Here is a 23,657-nt window from a genome sequence, read left to right on the forward strand (position 1 = left end):
AGAGCTTTATGACTCTATGACCAAACTTTATTGCGCAGCATGCTGCATTATTCAGCTGTCTAGTGTTAGATTTTCAAATGAGAACTTACTGGGAATACCACCTACAAAACCACAAAAATTAACCACAAACCAGTATCCTGCTGTATTTACAATGTAATAAACTGACAGGATATACGTGCATGCAGGCATGTGAAAAGGAACGCTTTTACAAGACTATGGAAAGTCCTGTGAAAAGCTATGTGGGGCATGCTCCTGTTTCCATAGGAATTGAAAGACTTGAATTGAAAGAAAGAATTGAAAACAGCTGCAAGGCACTGTTAATGAGATACACACAATTAATCACCAACAAGTGTGACCATCTCTATAAAAGCAGAAGTTATGGCAGTTTGCAGGACTGAGCATTACACAGATCATCAGACTGTGCACTTCCAAGAGAAACTGCAAAAAAAACCCCAAGAGCGACAGCTTTGACTCTACAGGGTGTTAGCAATGACTTACTGCATGACAGCTTAATTAGGGAAAGCCTGAACATGTACGACTTGTTTGGAAGGACTGCCAAAAGAAAGCATCTTCTCTCTAATTAGAACAAAGCAGTATGGGTTAGGTTTGTAAAGTTACATCTGAAAAAACAACAAGACTTCTGGAGAAATCTACTGTAGATGGACACCAAAATGGAGACATCTGCCCACAATGCCCAGCATCACATATCAGCACCATGACATGGTAGTGTCAATTCATAATTCAACTACAAACTATTGAATTATGGGGTGTACTTCGTTTTTCACAGGACTGCACAGACTCCTTTTCCCCATAAGTGTAGTATAAGAAAAATACCAAAGTCACTCACTCAAAACCACGAGCACTATACGGTGTTGGCTTGTTTTTATTCTTCATGACAAAAGTGGATAGAAGGTCAATGAAAGGTCAACTTTGCATACACATAAAAAGTTGAGGACCTCAAATGTGTTATGTGGAGTGTGTGCTTGTCAACAATTTACACAGAATGCAGACCACATAAATACAGTTAAAATATTATACAAGAGTGGCAATTAAATTATACACACATCTGCACAGAGTGACTTAAATCAATTTACAACCTTCAGTGTGAAAATGACATTATGTTAAAGTATTTTCACTTTTTAGCTAGAGTGTGTGGACTTAACTTCAATAAATAAATGGAGGCGCTAACCCGGCAGTCTACAATCTTTGATACATTAGGTCCAAATGTATTCAGAATATTAAAAGAAAGTTCAGTAGTTGTCACAGTTGTCTAAAATATCAATCAGCTAATTTTGATTCATTTAAGTTATTACTTAATTCTTAATGAGGTAACATGATTAATAAATACAAGGCATGCCAGCTAAAAAGTGAAAATATTTTACCAAAATGAGATATCACTTTTTTCAGTGCTAACACTGCTCAGTGAGTTTATTTAAAATAATTAAAACATTAAAAAAAAAATACAACTACAGTGTTGAACTTTAGCCTCTATTTAGAAAATGTGATACTTTCTGAAACAGCAGACAAGACCAAAATCAAGGCACAAAAAACCAAAACAAAACACCAGCTAACCAAAAATAAAACCCCATCAGCAGGATGCGGCTTCTTCTAGTAAATTAGAGGGAAGTTGAGTTTTAGTAAGTGTCAACATTTTCTAGTATTAATTTCTCCGTTTTCAAACAGCTTTTCCCAAATGCAATTGAAAGGACCACGATTGGTCGTGTTAAGTCAGTTTAATACATTGTAAGTTGCCTTCAGTGAAAAAAGGTGAGGTTACAGTGCCAATGTCAACCTGTGCATTGCTGTCTTCAAGTCAAAGTCCATACATCATACTGCTCTTTAAGCAGTCCCTTTAGAGGTATCAGGTAACACATGTACATTTACATGCTATTCTTCATTGCAATCCTTTAGCAAAGCAGTGTCATGTCTGAGTTCCCACACACTTTAAATGAAGCAGCTTTTTCAGATTTATTTATTCTTGATTCTAAGCCATAATGTGCAAATAGATGCAAACTTCAATGTAATGCTTTTTAAATGATCGGGTATCAGTATTTATTTCTACTTTCTATAAGCAGCAACCCCAGCAATACCTGGTATTAGCATTTCAAACTGAAAACAACACATGCTGTAGAGAAGCAGCCTGCTTGCTGTGGATGATACTAGGTTATTACTATTCATTTATTTTGGTGGCACAAAAAGCATGATGACATTATGCTATGAAATACAAAACACGAATATTGTTGATTAGCTGTTCAAAGGAGCAAAGAGAAAGCAGATATCGAATGGAAAATGTTGTCACAGTAATGAAGAGAAATGACAATGGAGGATTTTACTAAAAGGTTTAGGGGAAACCAGGGCACTTTGTTCTAATGATGTAAGACAGTGACTTCCAAAATCTTCTTATATTAAGAGATGCAAATAGCTGTTGTAAAATAGCTGCAGCCAGCCATTGGTAACGGAAAATGAGGCTAGGTTTCAAAGCCCAAAGCCTAAAACAGTAGATTGTATACAGGCACTGTCCTGACTTGGTCTGCATAGTTTGCGAAGATGCACATTACAGATTTCCCAAATCATGCATCTCACCACTCAGTGTCTGAACTGAGGTGATGAATGTATGGCTGATATTTTCCATATGAAATGTCATGTTTACTGACCTCTCTTTAAAGGGTGTGCCTGAAATCTAAGAACCAGAAATGGCGTAATAGAAAGAGCATGTAACTGCACCACCAGTAAAAGGAAGAATCTCAAGACAACAATAAGCTCTACTTTTAAGGTAAGACTATTGGTAAGGCTGCAGTGTTCTATAAAAAACTACCTGGGAGAGCTACCATAGATCATGTAATGGTTTACCAACACTAAAAGACGCCAGATGGGCCTGACCATCAAGCCAGACTAAAGGCAAGAATGTAAGACATAGAGCCTTCAGAGAACAGATCATAGCCTTGAATCAAAGTCTGAGGACAGTAAATATTGTACAAGGAGAGTCTCTGAAATAAATACTGCCAATGGTTCAGCACAACACAAAGCCTTGAACAGGACCAGATGGAAGTTGGAACCACTTTGGACAACACAGGTAATGACTTCACAAAGAAATGAGCAGCACATTTGTCTCTTCATCCTTCTTCGGGCTGCATGCAGGCTTCTCCACTCCAAGCAGAGAAGACCAAAAGGGTGGGATGAGAGTTTTTTTGTTTTTGTTTTTTTTAATACTTTTTTTTCCAGTCCATGGTTCTGGTAGGTAGAGTGGGGAATGTAGCATCATATCTGGGATGGACAGGATGTCTCAGGTCAGGGAAGGAGGAGGGAGCCAAGGAGTCAACATGAAGACAGGTCCTTATGAAGAAGAAGGGTTTTGGAGTAATGGGAGGAGTGTTTCAGCGCTACAAAGACAAGGTGAGACAGAGACAAAAAGGAAACAAATATTTAGTTTGACTTAAGAACTTTAAAAAGTTTAGTGGAAAATGGTAAGGGTAAATTATAAGGATAAACAGATCAATACAACATAGAGCACAAAAGGTTAGCAATTTAGGGGTGATCAGTTAAAATAAGCAAAAATCTTAACCAAACTAAACACTAACCCTAAACTAAAGCTGTGCAAAAACAAGATTGTTCAAGATAAAAGCAAGCAATGAGAAGGTATTTGATCAAAGTTGTTTGTTTGTTTGGTCTGTTATGCAAACAGCATAACAATTCACATGTTAGGAAATACGAAGATGGAGTCTTGGCACTGGAAGTACGCTTTCAATTTTGGAAAAGCCTTTTTAAATTTGACAATGGCCACGTTGAAGCATGTGTTCTTTCAGTGCCCTCTAGTGCATTGATATCAATGATAGTTTATTAGTCTCTTATTTAAAACTTGTTATATAGAAACACTATATGGACAAAAGAACTGGGCCCTGCACACACTGGACCTACAGGAGCTGCTCAGTAATGGAAACCATTGGCATGATGATCCCAGTACACAGTTATTTTGCTGAGGTTAATGCCAGAGGAGGTTTGGAGCTCGTCAGTTACTGAGTCAATGGAGCATTGGTGACTTTTGTATGCTGTGTTGCTCAGCACTCAGTGACACCACATTTACGTGGTCAGCCACTTTGTGACTGAGTTGCTTTGGTTCCCAAAAACTTCCACTTTGCAAAAATACCACTTACAGCTAATTGTGGAATATTTAGGAGAAAAGAAATTCCATGAACTCACTTGTTCCAACAGTAGCAACTCATTATAGTAACACAGTTTCTCAAATGTTTGAAAAGGCAGACTGCATGGTTGGGCTGGAATTTACACTCCTGTGGCAATGGGACTGAAAACACCTGAATTCAGTGTGGTCCAATACTTTTGTCAATATAGTGTGTAAACCAGTTCGATAGCTTAGATCTGCTGGCTAATTTACGTTTATTTTTTTATTGTCTCCTTGATGATTTAGAGTGTGAGCTCCGAGCCCTAGAAGATGTAGCTTTATTACCAGAGCTCTTACTGGCATTAGTGTGTAATTCCTCTGTGTTTCTACTTGTAGATGTAAATGATCTTTGTCTAGACTCTCTACAGATTCCAGTCATCCTGGTTCTACTTGCTGAATTGTTAACAGAGTGTGATGTGACTGCCTGGGCCCTTGACGGACTTGAATTGAACTGTGCAGAGTCTGACAGATACGTGTTATGGCATGCTGCTGCTGCTTGTACAGAATTAGACCTGCGACCTGACTGCTTTCTCCTCACAGAAACATCTGATTTAGGGTTTAGGTCATGATTTTGTTGGCTTTCACCCCATGCTTCACTGGTGTTAGCATACACACACACCGTTTTAGAAGAGGTTAGTTTATCTATAGAAGAAGAAAACAAAGAAGACTTCAGTCTGGCAGAAGAGGCAGGTACAACGCGAGTTGTGATGAAAGTGTCCTGACGTAAAGGGACAGAAGCTCTCTGGACTGATGCTCCCTTTTTTGATTCACTCACATACATTTTAGAGCTTAAATCACTGTTCACAGAACTGGTGGAGCCTTTATAGGTCAGGGAAAAACCACGATTCAACTCTGTGTTACAAACATCACTGACACTATGACTTCTAATAAAGGTGGCATCTCTTTGGAGACCCTTGCTTCCGCATGAGCTGCTGCTGGTTTGGCTGGAGTTGTCAGGATAAAGAGAAAGAGGGGTTCTTACAGGGCTTGTGTGGAGGCTTCTAGTTAGAGATCGCAGGTGGTGAGTAGCAGGAACGGGGCTGGACCGTGGACTGCTCCTCAATGGAGGCCGGGCGGGACTGCTTCTGGGGCTCCGAGGGGCACGGCCTGACTTGGTAGCAAGCTCTTTGGCCCGAGAGCGACGGGGGCTGCTGTTTAAGCTGTGTGGAGACATAGGGGCCTCCAGGTCCTCCAAACGTTGAGTAAGAGCCAGCTTCTGCTGGATGGCCATACGCAGAAGAGAATTCAGTGTCTTCTTCTCATCCTCAGCAGCAGCTAGCTGCCTCTGCATCTCATCCAGCTGGGTCACATACTGATCACACCTGAGAGATGCAACATGCAGCAAGAAATAAAGCCAGAGGCATAGAAATACATGCTTAACACGACTTATAGTGTGTTATATGCAAACATCAAACACCAGCAGGGATTGCAACTGACGATTATTGTTATTATTGGTTAATTTTACAGGCTAACAAATCATTAAAAATATCACAAGCTATCACAAGTTACAAAAGCAAAAATCTTTTCCCACGGATTATTTTTTGTAGTTAAAATAAATAAATTAACATTGATATCAAACTGAGATTAAATAATGTTGGAAAAGCTTCAATTCATTCATTCACTGGCAACCGGGAACGATGCTAACTGGAAAATGTGAAAATTTAAGTAAATGTAAGTAAAAAGTAAAAGTATGTTTAAAATGAGTAATACACCCTTATTTTCATATACTGTAGAGATGCACTCATACTAGCTATCCACATGATGGCTCCACTGAACCTGATTCTAAGCAAATATCTTTTTATAAAGCTGTAATCTCTATCCTATTGGAACAGACAGTAGCAGCCCTTCATTACTGGCTCTTCTTCAATCCTTCTTAGGGATAACAACTGTCTGGAAAGGGCCTAGACGGTCTAATACATGGCCAAGAACCTTCTCAGGGCACTTTGGCAACACATAACACAATCACCAAAACCAGAAAAATAATCATTAGTGCACTCATACAAATCCCAAATAAAAACACCGCAAAGAAGAGGTTAGTGAGTCAAGTGTTATGATCTGTATGTTTAACTCTTAACATCTTCCCCTTGATAGCATGGTGGTGTTTATAGTCAAACCCATGTCCTATAAACGTTAAAAGTCTTTCTTAAAGGTGACCTTGCTTGATCACCCCCCATCAGCACAGGGCAAAGCATGTGGTTTGTAATCTTCACGTGAACTAGTGGATTGCCCATAGGCGTAATAAGCATGGTAAGCTCATTACACGAGTGAAAGCAAAAGCTGTACCTCAGCAAGAGCACAACTAATAAGCCTTAAAACCACTAGTACAGAGCCAAATACAATCCAGTTTTAAGACATTTTAAAGCAGTTTTTTTAAATGTTTTTTTCTTCTAACTTTATTAAATATATGATTGTGTTATATTTGTCCTCCCTGAGTCAGTAATATGTTTTGCTTCAAATCACATGAAATGAAAGCTTACCGGCTGGCGAACATGACTCGAAGAGAAGAGAAGGTGGCAGCGTCCTCCTTCAGGGCTTTGAGCTCATTTCGGAGCTTCATCATGGTCTCTGACACCATACTCTTCTCCGTCTCATACTTTGTTTTTAAATTGGATAAGGCCAACTCTGCAGTCTGCAATAACAAAAATATCATTTACTATCAAAATGGGGTTTTAAAAGCATATTATGATCTGTTGCTGGTATGAAAACACATTATTTAAAATTATGCACTTCTTTCAAAACTAGGAATTCTCTGGAGACACTTGATGCAAGATTTGAGTAGCTTCAGTGACAGCTCAACTGTTCCTGTCCTATGTCTGTGAAGGTTCTCAGTCATCCAGGTCATCGTAGTCAAAGGAGCTTGCAAAGAAAAGCGTCTGGACTTCTTTAAGTTTACGTGAAGACGTTTCACCTCTCATCCGAGAAGCTTCTTCAGTTCTAAGGTCAAATGGTGGAGAGTCCCAGATATAAACCTAGTGGGAGTATCCCCCCACAGAGGGACAAAAGGACCCCCTGATGATCCTCTAATCGCCTGAGCCAAGGTGTGAAACTGGGTGTGGGTCCCAATCAGCCAGAGTTTCGGGTGTGTTCATTGTGAAACCTGGCCCCACCTTATCATGCGAATTCCTGAGGTCAGATGGCCCAGGATGTGAGTGGGCGTTAAGGCGTCTGGGAAGGGATCTCAAAACTGGATTATAGATGGCAGAGAGTTGGTGTCGTAAACCCCCGCCTCTGTTCAAAGATGGTCGCTCACAGTGGACATAGATGGCTTCTTTCACTCCTCTTTCAAACCATCTGTCCTCTCTGTCCAAAATGTGAACATTGGCATCCTCGAAAGAGTGTCCTTTATCCTTAAGATGCAGATGGACTGCTGAGTCTTGTCCTGTGGAGGTGGCTCTTCTGTGTTGTGCCATGCGCTTGTGAAGTGGCTGTTTGGTCTCTCCAATGTAGAGATCTGGGCATTCCTCGCTGCACTGTACAGCATACACCACATTGTTAAGTCTGTGTTTTGGCGTTTTGTCTTTCGGGTGAACCAGTTTTTGTCTGAGCGTGTTGCTGGGTCTGAAATGCACCGGGATGTCATGCTTGGAGAAAACTCTCCTAAGTTTTTCTGATACACCGGCTACATAGGGGATGACAATGTTGTTGCGTCTGTCGTCCTTATCCTCCCTCGTTGGTGTCTGGTCTTCTTTTCTGTGCCTCTTTGCTGACTTTAAGAACGCCCATTTAGGATAGCCGCACGTTTTGAGTGCTTCCTTTACATGTGTGTGTTCCTTCTTTTTTCCTTCAGGCTTAGAGGGAACATGTTCTGCCCGGTGGTGTAGGGTCCTAATTACTCCAAGTTTGTGTTCCAAAGGGTGATGGAAGTCAAAGAGGAGGTACTGGTCCGTGTGTGTGGGCTTCCGGTAAACTTCGATGTTGAGTTTGCCGTTCTCTTCAATGTGCACAGCGCAGTCCAGGAAAGGCAAACAGTTGTCCTTTGTGTCTTCCCTGGTGAACTTGATGTTTTTATCCACAGCGTTAATGTGCGCAGTGAAGGATTCCACTTCTTGTGTCTTGATTTTGACCCAGGTGTCGTCCACATATCTGTACCAGTGGCTGGGTACTCTTCCTTTGAAAGAGCCAAGAGCCTTCCTTTCCACTTCCTCCATGTAAAGGTTGGCTACAATAGGTGACACGGGGGAGCCCATGGCACAGCCATGTTTTTGTCTGTAAAAGCCTTCGTTGTATTTGAAATATGTAGTGGTGAGGCAGAGGTCTAACAGTGTGCAAATCTGATCGGGTGTGAAGTTGGTCCTGTCCTCCAAGGAGCTGTCTTCTTGTAGTCGTTTTCTGACAGTCTCCACGGCCTCCGTGGTGGGTATGCAAGTGAAGAGAGAGACTACATCAAAGGACACCATGGTTTCATCTGGATCCAGGGTAAGTTTCTGGACCTTGTCGGTGAAGTCGGTGGAGTTCTTGATGTGGTGTGGGGTGTTCCCCACAAGAGGAGCAAGGATGGTAGCAAGGTGTTTAGCAATGTTATAAGTGGCTGAGTTTATGCTACTGACTATGGGTCTGAGTGGGACAGCTTCCTTGTGGATTTTAGGAAGTCCGTAGATGCAGGGTATGGCATCCCCTGGGTAAAGGCGGTGATATGTAAGGCGGTCAATAATTTTGTCCTTTTCAAAGTCTTGAAGGCAAGCTATAACTTTCTTTTTGTAGCTGCTTGTGGGGTCTCGCTTTAAGGCTTCGTAGGTATTGTTGTCACTGAGGAGAGTAGTGATCTTTGTATGGTAATCTGTAGTGTTTAGGACCACGGTGCATCTTCCCTTATCAGCTGGTAAAACAGTGATGTTGTGGTCTTTGCTCAGGGAAGCGACGGCCTTCTTTTCCTGTATTGTGAGGTTGGATGGAGGGACTTTGGCACTGGAGAGCGTGGCTGAGACTTTCATCCTGATTTGCTCTGCTTCTGTCTGTGATAATTTATTAATCCGTATGGCAGATTCTGTGGCTGTGATGAGGTCCACTATGGGCAACTGTTGTGGAGAAATGGCAAAATTGAGTCCTTTGGCTAATACTCTCTTTTCAGGTTCAGTGAGAATCCTGTCTGAAAAGTTCTTAACCCATTTCTCCTGACTGACTTCAGGTGTGTTTTCTTCTCTGGGTTGTGTAGGTTCAGGATGAGGAGTGTGTGTTTTTGAAAGCAAGGTGTGAAATTTCCTGCGTTGTCTTTCTTTTCCTTTAGAGTGTTGGGCCCGCTGAGCCTTGTCCACAAACTTGTAAACCTCTTCTAAGATTGGAGAGGGTAGAAGGATTTCCAGTTCCTGCAGGGTCTGGCTGATCTTGATCTGGAGGGCATCTATGGTGAAATGGACCTGTCTTATCCTTTCACTTAAAAGGTGATTTTGTGCTCTCTGTAGAATCAAGTCTGCTCTGTATCCCCTGACAGTGGATCCAAGGCGCAGGCTCTTAGGAACAACTCTGCTTTGTCTACATCTTAGGTTGAAACGGAGATGGTTCCTATAATCCGCTAGTTTCCTTGATTCCCTTTCATACTCCCGCACCAGTTGAAGGGTGTTCCTCCCAAAATGTACGGCAATATGTCTGTGAAGGTTCTCAGTCATCCAGGTCATCGTAGTCAAAGGAGCTTGCAAAGAAAAGCGTCTGGACTGTTCCTGTCCTATGTGACTACAAAATTTCCTGTTAAGCAGCAATCTCGGTCAGAGTTTTAAAGATCAATGAAAAGAAAAATCAATATTATGAAGAAAGCACAAGATCAATAATATGACTCTATAGTTTAAACACGCTGTATCTTAAGCAAATAGTTTGTTCTAAATCACGTTTGCCCCACTAATGGGATTGCTTTTTACTTATCTGTTCTCCAAATACAAATATCAGTGTAACAATCTCATGTGTAAATGGTTTGATTACATCAGAGGCACCAGTGGACAGCTAATGTCAACAGACTTGAGAAGGAAAACTATTGTCAGTGACCACTGGCCCATCAAACAGATTACCTTAAGTGTGCGCATGTGTATACAGAACTGACAGTTCAGGTAATGACAGAAACAGGTCATGCAATGCTGAACATAGCACATCAGAGGAGAGGTTGAACTCTCTTTCCCTCTTCCCTTTGTGCTATGTCACATCAGAGGAGAGGCTGATGTACTCAAGGTGCACAATCATGTGGGTCCAGGGGACTGTCTAGACAAGACATTGATGAGACAGGTCACTCATACTGCTTATGTGAGATTATGCATGGATAATACTCCTGCAAAGTGAGTTATATAACAAGCACGTTTGGCGTCTCCAGTTGGACTGGTCAGTGCTTTCAGCAACATGCTCTCTCACTTGACCTAATTCTCAGTGAGCAGACAATTTCCTGAAGTACTTTTATATGGGGAAATGCACAACATCAATATAGTTACAGGATTATTTTATTATTGTTGGCTGTATCTGTGAATAGCAATTGTTTTCCCAACTTTTTTACTTACTCAACCTAACGGGAAGTGCTATGTCAAACTTTTTTTAATGTTATGTTTGCTTTAAATTTACTTGGAGTTGGCACCAAAGTAACAGACAAAAGTAAAAGCAATAGTTAGTGCGGCTGTGTGTTATTATAAAGGATAAAAATACTGCGCATGAACTTTGCAAAAAGCAGCTTGCACATCAAAGCTCAGCAATCAACTCAACACTGAAATTTTTCCACAGCAAACTTTTACTTTAAGTGTCATGTTTACTGTCACCAGCAACTTTGAAGTTGCTGGTGACAGTAAACACAAAACCAGCAGCTTTGTCATAATAAGAAAACGGTGTGTTAGAATGAATTTATTTTGCATAATCAATGATAGCAGCAATGCTTGTCTGGCTGCTTACTGATACTTAAGTGATGGTGTGTCTGGTACTGTTATTGGGATTTACTGCCAGTCTCCAGTACCAATCCCTGCTTATTATAATAAGGCTAAGCAGAATGCACTCAGTGGACTGTGGCCAGTTTTAGTTAATCTAAGGATTTGTTGAAAAGCAGATAAAATTTCACTCAAGATTTTCATTCGTTGACTAGAGGTCTATTAAGGGCTCCAACATACTTCTATGGTGATCCTACACATAACGTATTATTGCATTCCAGTTGAAGTCAGAAATCTGAATTCCTGAGTTCCCAGTCACAATTTTTCAAAGTCTGAGCATCCCCACCAAGCTTGACTGAACAATCCAAGATGACAGCAATAAATGTAAAGTTAAAAGGTAAAATTGTATAACTTGCAATTTGTTCTGTCACTGCTGTGTATTTACAACTTGCTAATGAAGCCATATGCATAGCTCTGACACAGCACAGCGCAAAGGAAAAAAAAAGTTAGTGATGCATGAATGACTCGATCTTGCTAAGAAGCAAAACAAATTCGGCAAAGCAATGAGAAACACCGAGTATTACTGGAACACACTTGACTAAGGAGTTACGTCATCCCCAGCTTTGACGTCGGACTTCGGAGATAAACAGAACACAGCATTAGGACAGCTGTGCAGACCAAGCCCTACATGTCGTAACTCTTTACTGTCACCAGGGGGCAGTGTCAGAAACAACTAAGTGAATTTATAAAATATAAAGAGTTGAAGCAAAACAAAGTGTTAAAAAAAACAAACAAAAAGTGTCCACTGCAGCCACTGTCTCTGATTTTCTTGTGCTGAATTTGTTGATCACTATTTTTTTGTCCTCTCACACTTCTCTTGCTTGTGGCGAAAGCAACTCTCAGACAAATAACTAACTGTACCATAAATTAACCCTAACAAGAGATGACAACTCTTATCTTATATCTAACACAGACTAATGGTTAAATATTAGCAAAGGCAAGGTTAATTTTCAGACAATATGTGTAAACCAAGGTAGCTATTCTCAAAATTATGTTCATATAACAAAACAAAAACAATGAAGCCTGCCTTCTATGAGTGAAAGTGGGAAGGTATAGGAAAGCTTGATTTTAATGTCAAGCAGCAAAACTACAAACACTGACCTTAGACACCAAAGAATTAAAGATCAAATGACATTTGTTGGCCTCAATTCTAAACAAGGCTCATTCCAAGAGACCTTTAAGCCCTTTTTCCTTTAGTACTTACTTGGATCGGCTCAACTTGGCTTGATTCGTTTTCATTACAATCGAGTACCACCTAATATGTGTGGAGTCATTATAGCAACATAGCCACACGTCCTGTGATGCCACTGACTAACAAATTGGTGGCATGCAGTCTGTTGACGTCACATTTTAGTAATGCCTCGGATCGCTTGGAACCCCAGCCAAGTAGATAGTAAAAAAAGTCCCTGGAAACACTTACTATGACCTAATGGAAAACCCTAAAAACTGCATCAAGCTGCGACAATCAACCCGAATAGGTACTAATTGATAGGGGCCATTACTTATTCATAAATGGGACATGCGACTTGTTTCGGACAGTGAATGAGCTACGGTGTATATCAAGGTGCATTACAGGTGAGGTTAGTATAACTGTCAGTGGTGACAATCCTGCTAAATGAGTTTTTCCTCTGTTAAAGAAATAAATTATTTAAATTATTTTTTAACATGTATCAACAACCTGACATACACAGGGAGGATGAGATGAAGGCAAAAAAAAGGAAAGAAAATGCTTATACAAATGGCATTTGTGTAGATTTAAAGACAAATAGTATTTCAATATTTGGCATGGTGTTTGTAAAAACACGTTTGTCAGAGTAACAGTGGTAAGTGTGGAAATTATGTCAATGCTGTACATGAGAATAAACATGACTGGTGACATAACACCATCTACACATATATGAATGGGGCAGTAATTGTAAAGACCGTAGCAAAGGGCTGGTGCCAAACAGCCGATACACACTGAACTTCAGCTCCTTCTGAACTAACACTATACTTCCCTTCACTGAAGATAAAGACAACCATTACAACACAGATACTTGCTTACTGTGACCTACCTGTTTGTTAGCCTTGAGAACAGTCCTGAGGGTAGCAATCTGTTCTCTCTTGGTACTCAGAAGAGACTTGAGTTTTAACACTTCCTCCAAGAGGTTTTCATTGTCCCGCTCTGCCTCTCCACTGCTGCTAAGCCCTGAGTAGGGCACTGCACCCCTCTGACGACAAAGGTCCACTGCCACCTGAGAGAACAGAGACAGATATTTATAAAGGTTAGCACAGTTAGTCTGGCAAATAACATTTCTTATATAACGGGAACAACATTTTGATTTAAAAAAAAAAAAAAAAAATTCTTTATCACGAAATGATCACATTTCTTAACAATAACACTGAAGTGGCAGGAATAAATCTTCAAACATGTAAAAGAGGATTTATTTTTTGTTTGAGAATATGCACTTCTCTATTTAATAAACTTGTTACCACCCTGTCTTTTCTTTCGGTGTAATGGAGGTTACAGTTCTACTCTGACCCCTGATAAGCCGCTACATTCACGCCCACGCACACACGTGTCACTGTAGCCCATGCCAGGCACTGGATTTGTGCAGACATGGGAGCAACTGAACTCTGTTAACAGGCTGAGCAGATTATTAGGTTCAGTGAAACATTTGTAAAGGAGTTAAGGATTTTACCCAGAATAAAAGTTTGTTTTTCAGCATTAGGGTTACAGCAAAAAAGTTTGAGAATTTGCACTGGTTACAAGTTTTAGTTCACAAAGAACTAAGTAGTGTTGGAGTACTACATTAATAAATGTCACAAGAACTACACTTTTGTCTTACCCGAAGATGTTTTATCTGGCAACGGATGACTGCTACTAAGTTGCGAACATTGGAAGGGTCCCTGAAATCTAGGGTGGGGGATCCAGGGCAAGTAGGAGAGTCTCCACTGGTTACAGCACTGTCAACTTCTCCCATAAACTGCAACGCTGCAGCTTTCGAAATGAACATGTCATTGGCTCGAGTCTTCTTTTGGACGCTGTGCTGGGAATAGAGGTGTGATCTTCTGGCGCTGCCTCCTGACCTGGCACCATCACGATAATAGTCCAGGGTGACCCGTTTGGGAGTTAGGTTGTTGCATACACAGATGTGGTGATACAGGTTGGACAGCTCCTCAGAGAAGGCCAGCAGCTCTTCCTGAGCAACACTTAAGTGCCCTTCAGAATCACTTGCCACTTTCCGTGTTGCTCCAATCTCCTTCTCCAGCTCACTGATGCGCTCTTGATCTTGCTTGCTGGACTTGATACACTGACGGATTTTGTCAGCCAGCTCCTGGGCCTCAGCCCTCCAACGCTCCTTCTCTTGCTTGTATCTCTGCTCCAGGGTGTTATAACGTGTTCCTGCCTGAGACAGTTCATCTCGCAGCTTTAGAAGCTCTTCGCTAGCCGCGCGCATACGCGCTTCCAGCACCTCCTTGCTCTTGGTGTCTACCTCATAGTCAAATACAGCATTGCCACCATCTTTTTCTGTCTCATTATCTCCTTTGTCATCCACCTCTTGGCTTTGTTGTCGACTACTCTGCACAGCTTCCAGCTGCTGGGTGAGAGAGCCAACCTTGTCTTCTTGCTGACTGAGTGCCTGTCTGGACATTACCAGCTGCATCTGCAGTTCCTCCACCTTGCTAGTCAGGCTGGACTTCTCTCGCTCTGCCTGGATGTACACACAAACATAACATGAGAAGTCTGTAATTATCAACATCAGTTCACAGAACAAGAACAATACTGAATGTTGATTAATTTCAAAACAAAAAGGGAGGTTATAAATGTCTGTGACACACATTTCTCCCCCAACCACCTTTACTCATTATAAATTTTTAATGTCAAATAGCGACATCTGTTCAGTAGGAACTTTCAAACCCAGCCTCTTGATTTAAGTGCACCATGAATAATACATTTACATTACATAGAGAGCAATGACAGCTCAAGACATTCTTCATTTTCTGAAGTACCCTTTGGTTTATGAAGCTTTATCAGGTGGGAGCTGGAGAAAGTGCTTGATGGAATACACAATATATATTAATGCTCCTCCTCCATCACAAAACGGATGTGGTCTAGAGCAGGAAGTGGCAGACAGCCCTGCTAACAGCTTAGCACACAGACTAAATTGTATATCCTCCTTACTTAGCACAAAAAAGGTGGTTGCACTTAAAGATAACCAAGCCAGATAACAGCTTTCTATTTTACATATCTACAGTAAATAAACTGTCTAAACCTTTTAAAGGCTTTTAAATTCATATATAAAAGGTCATAAGAAAGCAACATAGGGTAAATGCTTAAGTAATTATCAACTTATTGTGTGTTATTTTTCTTAACTCTGTTAAGACTATTAATGGGCACCCAAGCATCTGAGAAACAATGATACCCTAAACCCTATTTCTACTTTTAGTGATATTTGAAACTGACTGTGATGGCTATAGAATTACCACACTAAACTAATGATACTTCTATACCCAAACGTTTGCAAATTCTCGTTACCTCTGTACACAATCCATAAAACGACTTCATTCTCTTAATAACATGTAGGATTGGAGTTGCTTTTTTAGTTCCTTTTAATCATTTGTCCTCGGTGGGATACCACAAAGAAGCATTTGAAAAAAAGGTAAGTGTTTTTCTGTTGCTCACCTGTAGGAGCTGCTGCTTTAGTTTCTGACTGTCTGAAAAGTGTAGCTCACTCAGCAGGTCTGCGACCAGTCCAGAAGCAGGAGCACGAAGTACATCACTGTGGCGTGGGGTGGAGTAGCGATGGATGAGGCCGTTACTTTTGGAGCCACCCAAGTGAGGAGGGTTAGCAGAACTGGAAGAAGATCCAGGACCGTTATTAAAACCGCTGTCCTGATTCTCATCCCCATCCTCCCCTTCACCCTCTCCACCCTGGCCCTCTTCCTGGCTGTCATCCAGCTGCTCCAAGTGGAGCTCCAGGTTCCCCACAGAATCAAAGGGGTTAAGGGTCAAGGCAGAGAGCTCCCGCCGCAAACTGTTTTTCTGCTCCCTTTCCTCCTTCAGTGCTTCAAGGGCCTCATCCAGCTGCCTCTCTGCAATCTCCCTCAGTCTTCCAGCTTCCTCCAGCTGTCCTCGCAGTTCCTCCTGCTCCTCGTTCTTTTGGGTCAGCTCCAGCTTAATTGATTCAAACTCAACCTGAAATAAGATTAGAAGCAGGACAAGAAGACTTTCTTTGTTACTTTATTCAGCCCATTTAGTATGAATGGAAATTGTATCCCTAACATGCAAATACACTTATCACTGCATTGAGCAAAGTTACACTCACAACCAGACAGCTTCAGTAGGCAAATGAAAACTACGCTGTTTGACTTCATAGTCACCCAAACCAATAATTTTATTATTGTTATAGCATAAATGAACAGTCAAAATAAGGTGGATAAAAATGTATCCATTTAGGAATTCTAATAACAATGTTTGCTGGGCTCTTGCTAGAAACACAGTAGCTTTTAGAAGCCTAACTTAAGCTTTACATAAAGGACACATAAAATAATGCATGCTTCTTATAAATAGCTATAATATAACATTGAAATTGTCCTTCTATGATTGACAGGCTAAAGATCAGTTAGGGTATGTGTGTTAACATCAAAGGGCCAAATCTGTACAGTCATGGACAATTTTTAGTCTGGCCTGGATATCATTTTAGGTTATTGAGAAATTCTGGTCTGCCAGGCTGTAGCTGTGGTCTCTGCAGGTTAAAAGCTTGCTAACACAGAATGCAACAAAATGAAAGAAAAAAGGAAAGTTTATACTGAGGGCAGACAATTTCAACCAAAGCAAGAAACTGGACAGCTTATGCTTTTACCAAGTGTAAAGAAAGGCCAGTGTATCTTTCTCAAGAGACATTTTATGTTTTCAAAAACATAATTTGCAGCATTGCACTAATGTTTGAATTAAAATGAATTATTAAAATCCAAGCTAACACTAGTTCTCAAGTTCAGGCTGTTAAAAAAGGTACTTATTTGGCTATATGGTAGCTTACTACAATAGTAAGAGTAATAATTGGCTAGCTTTTATGTGGACCACATTATGTGTGAAAAGGCCAAATGAGACATATATTTTGGACTCAAAGCATGTCCATCTGTCCCTTCATGTGATTCTCATTTTCCAATATTTTCAAAATATTCTCACATAAAATTATTAAAACAAAAATATCTAAATTCTCAGAGCACATAATGTCCTCTAGAATGTGAAAAAATAAATAAAAAACACAACATCCCGAAATATCTTGAAAAACATGAAATAGTTACACTGAAACATGGTTGCCATGGTGCAACACACAGCTATAATTACACACTTTCAATCACACTGCATTACAAATGTTAAACTGGCTTTGGTATTCGGCTTTCAGTGGAAGCAGGTTTTATGGGAATATACTGTCTAATGAAAAACACAAGTAGTCATGAGATGAATAGCATGTCCTCTGCTGTGGGAGCTGCTTCATTTGGTGAAAAGAACAACACTATTCACCCGGCAACTAGACTGTCCAGTCTGTTCACCAGCAGCTTTTTTGTTACTGTCCTTTGAAGTTTTGACAACAAACATGTTGTGTGGTATAGTGTATTTTTTACCTTCCTCCTCATGTGTGAAGGTGGAGGAACAAAAACCTTACTGAATTATTTCTCTTCATTTCTCCATACAGTTGGAGATTAGGGTTATTGATAGAGGAGAGAGATGGGCAGAGCAAGCGAGCTCTGGCTTTGGGCATTATCAGGTTTAGCCAAAACCCTCCCAGTTACCCCACCACACTAGTCTACTTCAGGTAATTCAGAAACTCTGTAACAAAGGTAACCTGCTTTTCTGTGTCACCGTGCTCTCTGGCCCTAGAAATTCTGAACACTACTGTTTCACACATCCATGTCTCCTCGTCAGCCCCTTCCTGCCCCTTGCCAATTTTTGAATTTTTTTTTCAAATTTATGCAACAGATGGGACTCAGGGCATATAGAGTGGAGATGGGGGTTGTTTATTGATTTATTTCGTATTCTTTCAATAATAAAATCAATAAATATAATGTTATACAAAAATGATTGTGTGAAGGAAGGTGACAACTGACCTGGTTTTCCTTGAGCACAGACACCTGCTTTTGCAGAGATATGTTCTCTTCCTCTAGCTCCCCATTGTCTTGCAACTGGCGCAGCTCACGCACTTTATATTCCTTTATTTCATCCCTCAGGTGGCCTTTCTCTGCCTCAAGACACTCACACTCCTGTGGAAGAAAATCCACAGTAAAATCAGTACAAAGCACAGCTTAACATGCTTAACTGTCAATTACATATCATATACAGTTAATTCTAGGCTAGAGAACTAATATTTTCTCTATAGGGATTTAATTTTTATTTGTATTTATCACGAGAAGAGGGAGTACTGAATGAGTACACCATACCTTCTTCAGCTGGGTGGAGAGCCCCCCAAGTCTATCAATCTCTGCGTGGGCATTGCCCAGAGCAAGGCGTGCTTGCTTCAGCTCTGTCTGAACTTCCTCTATGCGCGTTGCCATGGCAGCCTCTTTACTGGCAGTCTCCTGTAGCAGGCTCTCCTCCCGGCACTCTCCATCAGCAGCTGCACGTTTCTGGCTGCTCACAGAATCTGCAAATGCCTTTACACAAACAAAAACTGATAAGGACAGCTCTAAAACACTATTTGACACACTATTGTGTTACACATTGGGGGAAAACAATAACATTTGACCCATATCATTATAAAGATAAGAAATGTAAACAATGTAAACAAAGGAGAGGAAATTGCACTTCCCTGTCAGTTTTCAGTGGACATTAATCACCTGAGACCTGACTGCAATGAGGAAATAGCTGATATGGTTCTGTAACCTTGGACCTTAACAGCAATTTCCACATCATTTTTGCAGTTCTGTTTGTCTTGCCAATATTATACTATGACCCTAATAGATTACAGTTATCTAGCAATAACATGCATTTTTTCACAGCGTGCCACAACCACAGACCTTGACACACACTATGCACCAATAAGTGCTAATGAAAGAAAGATCACATAAGGGTTTTAATGAAACAAACAAGCTACTAAACATGCCTAAATGATCACTAATAATATGGTTACATAATGACCAGCACAGGAGTTCAACCCTGCCAAAACCTACATGGGTAACTAGCAAAAATAAAAAAGGAGGTTTACACTGATTTTAAAAATAGCTGAAATCAGAAACAGTACAGCACTTAAATTTATATGGCATTATAAAGCATCCCAGCTGACCACTTTTACTGTTATTCTTACAGATGAATTGATTAATATCAGTAACTACCCGTAAGAAGGAATTTTTTTTTAATTTCTCCCCTTTTAATTTGAACAGGCAGATGGAATAACTGCAAAATCAGAAATCTGCCCACATGACCAGACTTAGTTTTATAGGATTAATTTCTTACATAAATCAGTATTTAAAAGCCTGTTCCAGTAATACCAAATACCTTTGTGGGTCTATAAGTATTTGTGACAAAATTTACATTAGGAAACACTTGTTAAAACTTGTTAAAACATTCTTAATATGCTAATTATTCTTCAGTTTTCTGTATGGAAACAACACTGCATTAATCAGTTATTTTAGCAGAAATTCAGTGGCAATATGAAAACGGAGTCTAATACAGTTTTTATACCTTTAAAATTGAGATTCAAACGATCTAGTAAATATGGTCAAGTCAGTGTTACTGTACAATGGTTATTTACTTAAACACCCCCCCCCCCCCCCAAAAAAAAAAAAAAAAAAAAAAAAAAAACCCACAATGGTGGAAAGTGCATTGTTTATAATATGAAAAGCCTATGCATTATTTCAATGTATCTATGAAAGGCATGGTTTAAACATAATCTGAGCTTTGCTGTATTGGCCTGATCTTTTTATCTTGAATATCCTGCTCTGACCATATTAAATCCTTAATGCTTTAACATAACGAATCAAAATCAGCTAAATTTAGACATCCAAATTAACATATGTTAATAGCAACATGCTGACTAACTGGATGCAAAAACATCATAATCAGTTAACACTCTTCTCCTGCCAACATCAAATGACATGTGAAGCAAACCTGACTCAACATGTGATCACAAGACAAGACATTCAAAGTATAATATTAGGTCACAACTGTAACAGAGCTGTTATTGTTTTATCAGAAAGTGAGAGCTACAAAAAGACAATGACGGGATGAACAGGCAAATTCATGACATAGTCCACTGGCACGTGTAAAAAAACCCTCAACAATGGTATCTTTATAGGACTGCTAGACCGCAAGGCAGCTCCTCAACTATGAAAGATAAAATGAATAAACTTAGAGAGATTGTGCTTATATATAATAGCAGCAATTACGGTGTTGATGGCATTTAAATTATGCCTACCAATAATGTAAACACGTTAAACCTGATAATTATAAAATACAATTTTTGTATGGTGTCCATTGTGTCATGATTTTAATACCCTGCAAAAAATACAAGAGTTCTGTTTATTATACCATTACTGTGAAAGCTTACAACAGGAAATGCATTTCATTGCGCACATTTTATTATATAAACAAAAGATCACACAGCAAGTATGTGATATAAGAAAACTGTACCTGGAAACCAGGGGAATGATGACCTCACAAGCCTACAAGGTAAATATGGTAAATGGACTGGTGTTTTTTTAGCACTTTTCCCAATCACACAAGCACTTTTTTCTATGCTTTTCCTATGTAAGTGCTTTCTATCTAACGTTCACACAGATTCATACTCTGATGAATGCATCAGAGAGCGAGTTGGAGTTAGTATCTTGCCCAAGGATATTTGGCATGCAGACTAGAGAAGATGAGGATCGAACCACCAACCTTCCAATTACTACGTGACTTGCTCTACATCCTGACCTACAGCCACCCCAAATATATAAATAAACAATCTAAAAAAATAACATATGCCTTAGGTGCTCCTACCTCTTTGAGCTGTTGTAGCTCCAGTTTGAGAGATTCATGCTCTTCTTCCAGCTGTGTGTGTTTCATTTTGAGGGCAGCACTTTCCTCCAGCACCACCAGACCGTAGCGGGCTGCCTGTAGCTTTTCCTCTGTGGCCTCTTGAAGCTCGAGAGTCAGCCGCATCACTTCAGCCTTCAAATCCCTGCTCCCCATCTCCGCTTCCGCTTCCTCTTCTCCCTCGGCCACTGCACCTGCTGGGTCTGCACCCGCCTCCAGCATCCTTACTTAGTCTCCTGCTTGTCTGCAAATGTTTTACTGAGACAATTGCCTCCTTCACTCCTCTGCTTTCATTACGCCACACCACTATGGCAAAAGACAAAGAACGTGGTTACATAAAATACTAGGAGATAGAGGTTTTTGCATAAATTGTAGTGTGACACTAATGGAGTAAACTGTAAGGTTTAACTTTGGGGTTAGTTTAATGGGATAAAAGTTTTACTAAAGCTTTAAAGACCAGGAGAAAAATCTAAGAGATTAAATTAAGATCTAGTGCTGAAAGGGCTGCATTATCAGCTAGAGTGCTTTCTGATTTTTATTTTATTTTTTTTGCATGATTGTCACACGTGATGTTTCAGATCATCAGTTTCTAATACTAAGAAAGATAACACAATAAAAATAAAATGCAGTTTGTTAATGCTGATTTCATTTAGTAAGGGAAAAGCTCCTGGCCCAATGTGTAACGTAACAGCCCCTTTTGGTAAATCATATGTATTATTATTAAAATAATAATACATAAAATAATCACTTGAACAGAACATGTCTGACAAAGTGAATTAGGAAAAGAGATCTGGTGAACCTTCCCCCAGGAGTGGACATCCTACCAAAATTACTCCAAGAGTGCATCAAGAACAACATCTGAAGAACAGCAGGTCTCGCTTGCCCCCCTTTGGGGGTGTGTGTGTGTGTGTGTGTGTGTGTGTGTGTGTGTGTGTGTGTGTGTGCAGTTTTCAACAATAAGAAAGAGGCTGGGCAAAACTGGCATCCACAGGAGGGTTCCAGGATAAAAAAAAACCATCACTGACTAAAAAGAACACAAAGGTTCATTTTCAATTTGATCGAACCTGAATTCTGCTTACTACCACAAAATTCTGAAGGAGACTATCTGACCATTAGTTCATAATAGTCCACTTAAGTATGGGAAGGTTTTTGAGTGGCCAAAGTCCAGTCTTAAATCTGATTAAGATGTTTTGGCATAACCTTAAACAGGCCACTCATGCTTGAAAATTACTCATTGTGGCTGAATTAAACAATTTCTGCAAAGAAGAATGACCCAAAATCCCTCCACAATGATGTGAAAGACTCATTGCCAGTTACTGCAAATGCCTGATTGCAGTTCTTGCTGCTAAGTGTGGCACAACCAGTTATTAGGTTTAGGGGACAATTACTTTTTCACACAGGGACAGATAGGTTTGGATAGCTTTTCATAGCTATTGGTCCTTAATAAGCTAAATCATCATTTAAGAACTCCACTTTACATTTGCTCAGATTTTTTTTTTTTTTGTGGGGGGGGGGGGGTCTAATACTAAAATGTGTTTGATCTGAAACATATAAGTCTGACAAATATGCAAAAACATAAATCAAGAAACCGTTTTTCACCGTCTAAGAAATGATTTAGGCCTAAAACAAACAAATTGATTACTGAGGTTTCCTCACATCCCCATAATTAACAAAAACAGGCTTAAACTTAAATGCAAGAGGATGCTGATGCTATGAGAGTAGCATCGACCAGTGTTCATCTTTCACACTACGCAAATTACTGCTAAACACTTGAAACAGCTGCTACACGACCAAGGCGCGGAAACAACATGTGTTTACTTCGACCGGCCTGGGTGGGGCAGATTCCCACGATTTCCTCGTGTCCTCTTGTCTGACCGAAGATGGAAACACCAGCCGCTGGTCGTCCCGTGCCAAAGGATGTAGCTGCGAGTTAGTCATGAAACAAGCATCTGCTTCCTCTACGCCAAGAAACCGGTTCTCCGTGAACATGCACTAAGAGCTTGCAATTGAGAATATTCGCTATGTTTAAAAGTAATAGGCTATTAATCAGATAAAACACTTATTGACAGTAGTCAAAGACCACAGTGGAGTAACGTGGAAATATGACACAACTAGAGACAGCTAGCAGCACCAGGTTTAATCTAACGCTGATGCAGATAGCGAAACGGACTTCAGCTAGCTAGATAGCTTCTTAGCTTTGCAATTTCACCTTCCTACATAGCCTTAACCGAACGGACGCCAACTTTCTAACCGATTAACTAACTAACGGGGCTTGAACACTGTCGTAACAAGAGCCGGATCCTATCAGGCAAGCTAATTAGCCGGACAGCCATCATTAGCCTACCTACATACTCACCCTATAGCTTTATCCCAAAGATGGCACTCGGTGGCTGCTCGCAAACGTTAGCCTTGCACGTCCTAATGGAGCTGTCTCTCTTAAAAGCAACGGTTGCTAATCACGAAACAACAGCCAAGGGTACCAACAGCGGCGTCAGCAGCAGTTTCCCTTCCTCCCACCAGTTCCTCCACCCGTTTCTCCTCCCGAGGTCGGGTGTCAAACGCGCGCCGAAACCGCCAAGGCACGAGGACCCCC

At 40.4% G+C, this 23,657-nt stretch overlaps 1 protein-coding gene across 1 annotated transcript; it reads right to left on the bottom strand.

The window, feature by feature from the left end:
• Positions 1–865: 865 nt before the first annotated feature.
• Positions 866–23,657, bottom strand: LOC146364686 (protein bicaudal D homolog 2). Its single transcript, XM_084918061.1, has 10 exons — positions 23,421–23,657; positions 21,029–21,370; positions 18,490–18,702; positions 18,160–18,312; positions 15,731–16,243; positions 13,893–14,759; positions 13,119–13,298; positions 6,655–6,806; positions 5,160–5,499; positions 866–3,380 (listed from the first exon to the last, which is right to left on the bottom strand). Exons 2-10 carry the CDS (start codon positions 21,284–21,286, stop codon positions 3,375–3,377), a joined length of 2,682 nt encoding a protein of 893 aa, XP_084774187.1. The 5' UTR covers positions 21,287–21,370; positions 23,421–23,657; the 3' UTR covers positions 866–3,374.

This window comes from Perissodus microlepis, chromosome 20 (genome assembly GCF_051167445.1).
Source record: "Perissodus microlepis isolate ML-2025 ecotype Zambia chromosome 20, ASM5116744v1, whole genome shotgun sequence".
Classification (NCBI taxonomy): domain Eukaryota; kingdom Metazoa; phylum Chordata; class Actinopteri; order Cichliformes; family Cichlidae; genus Perissodus; species Perissodus microlepis.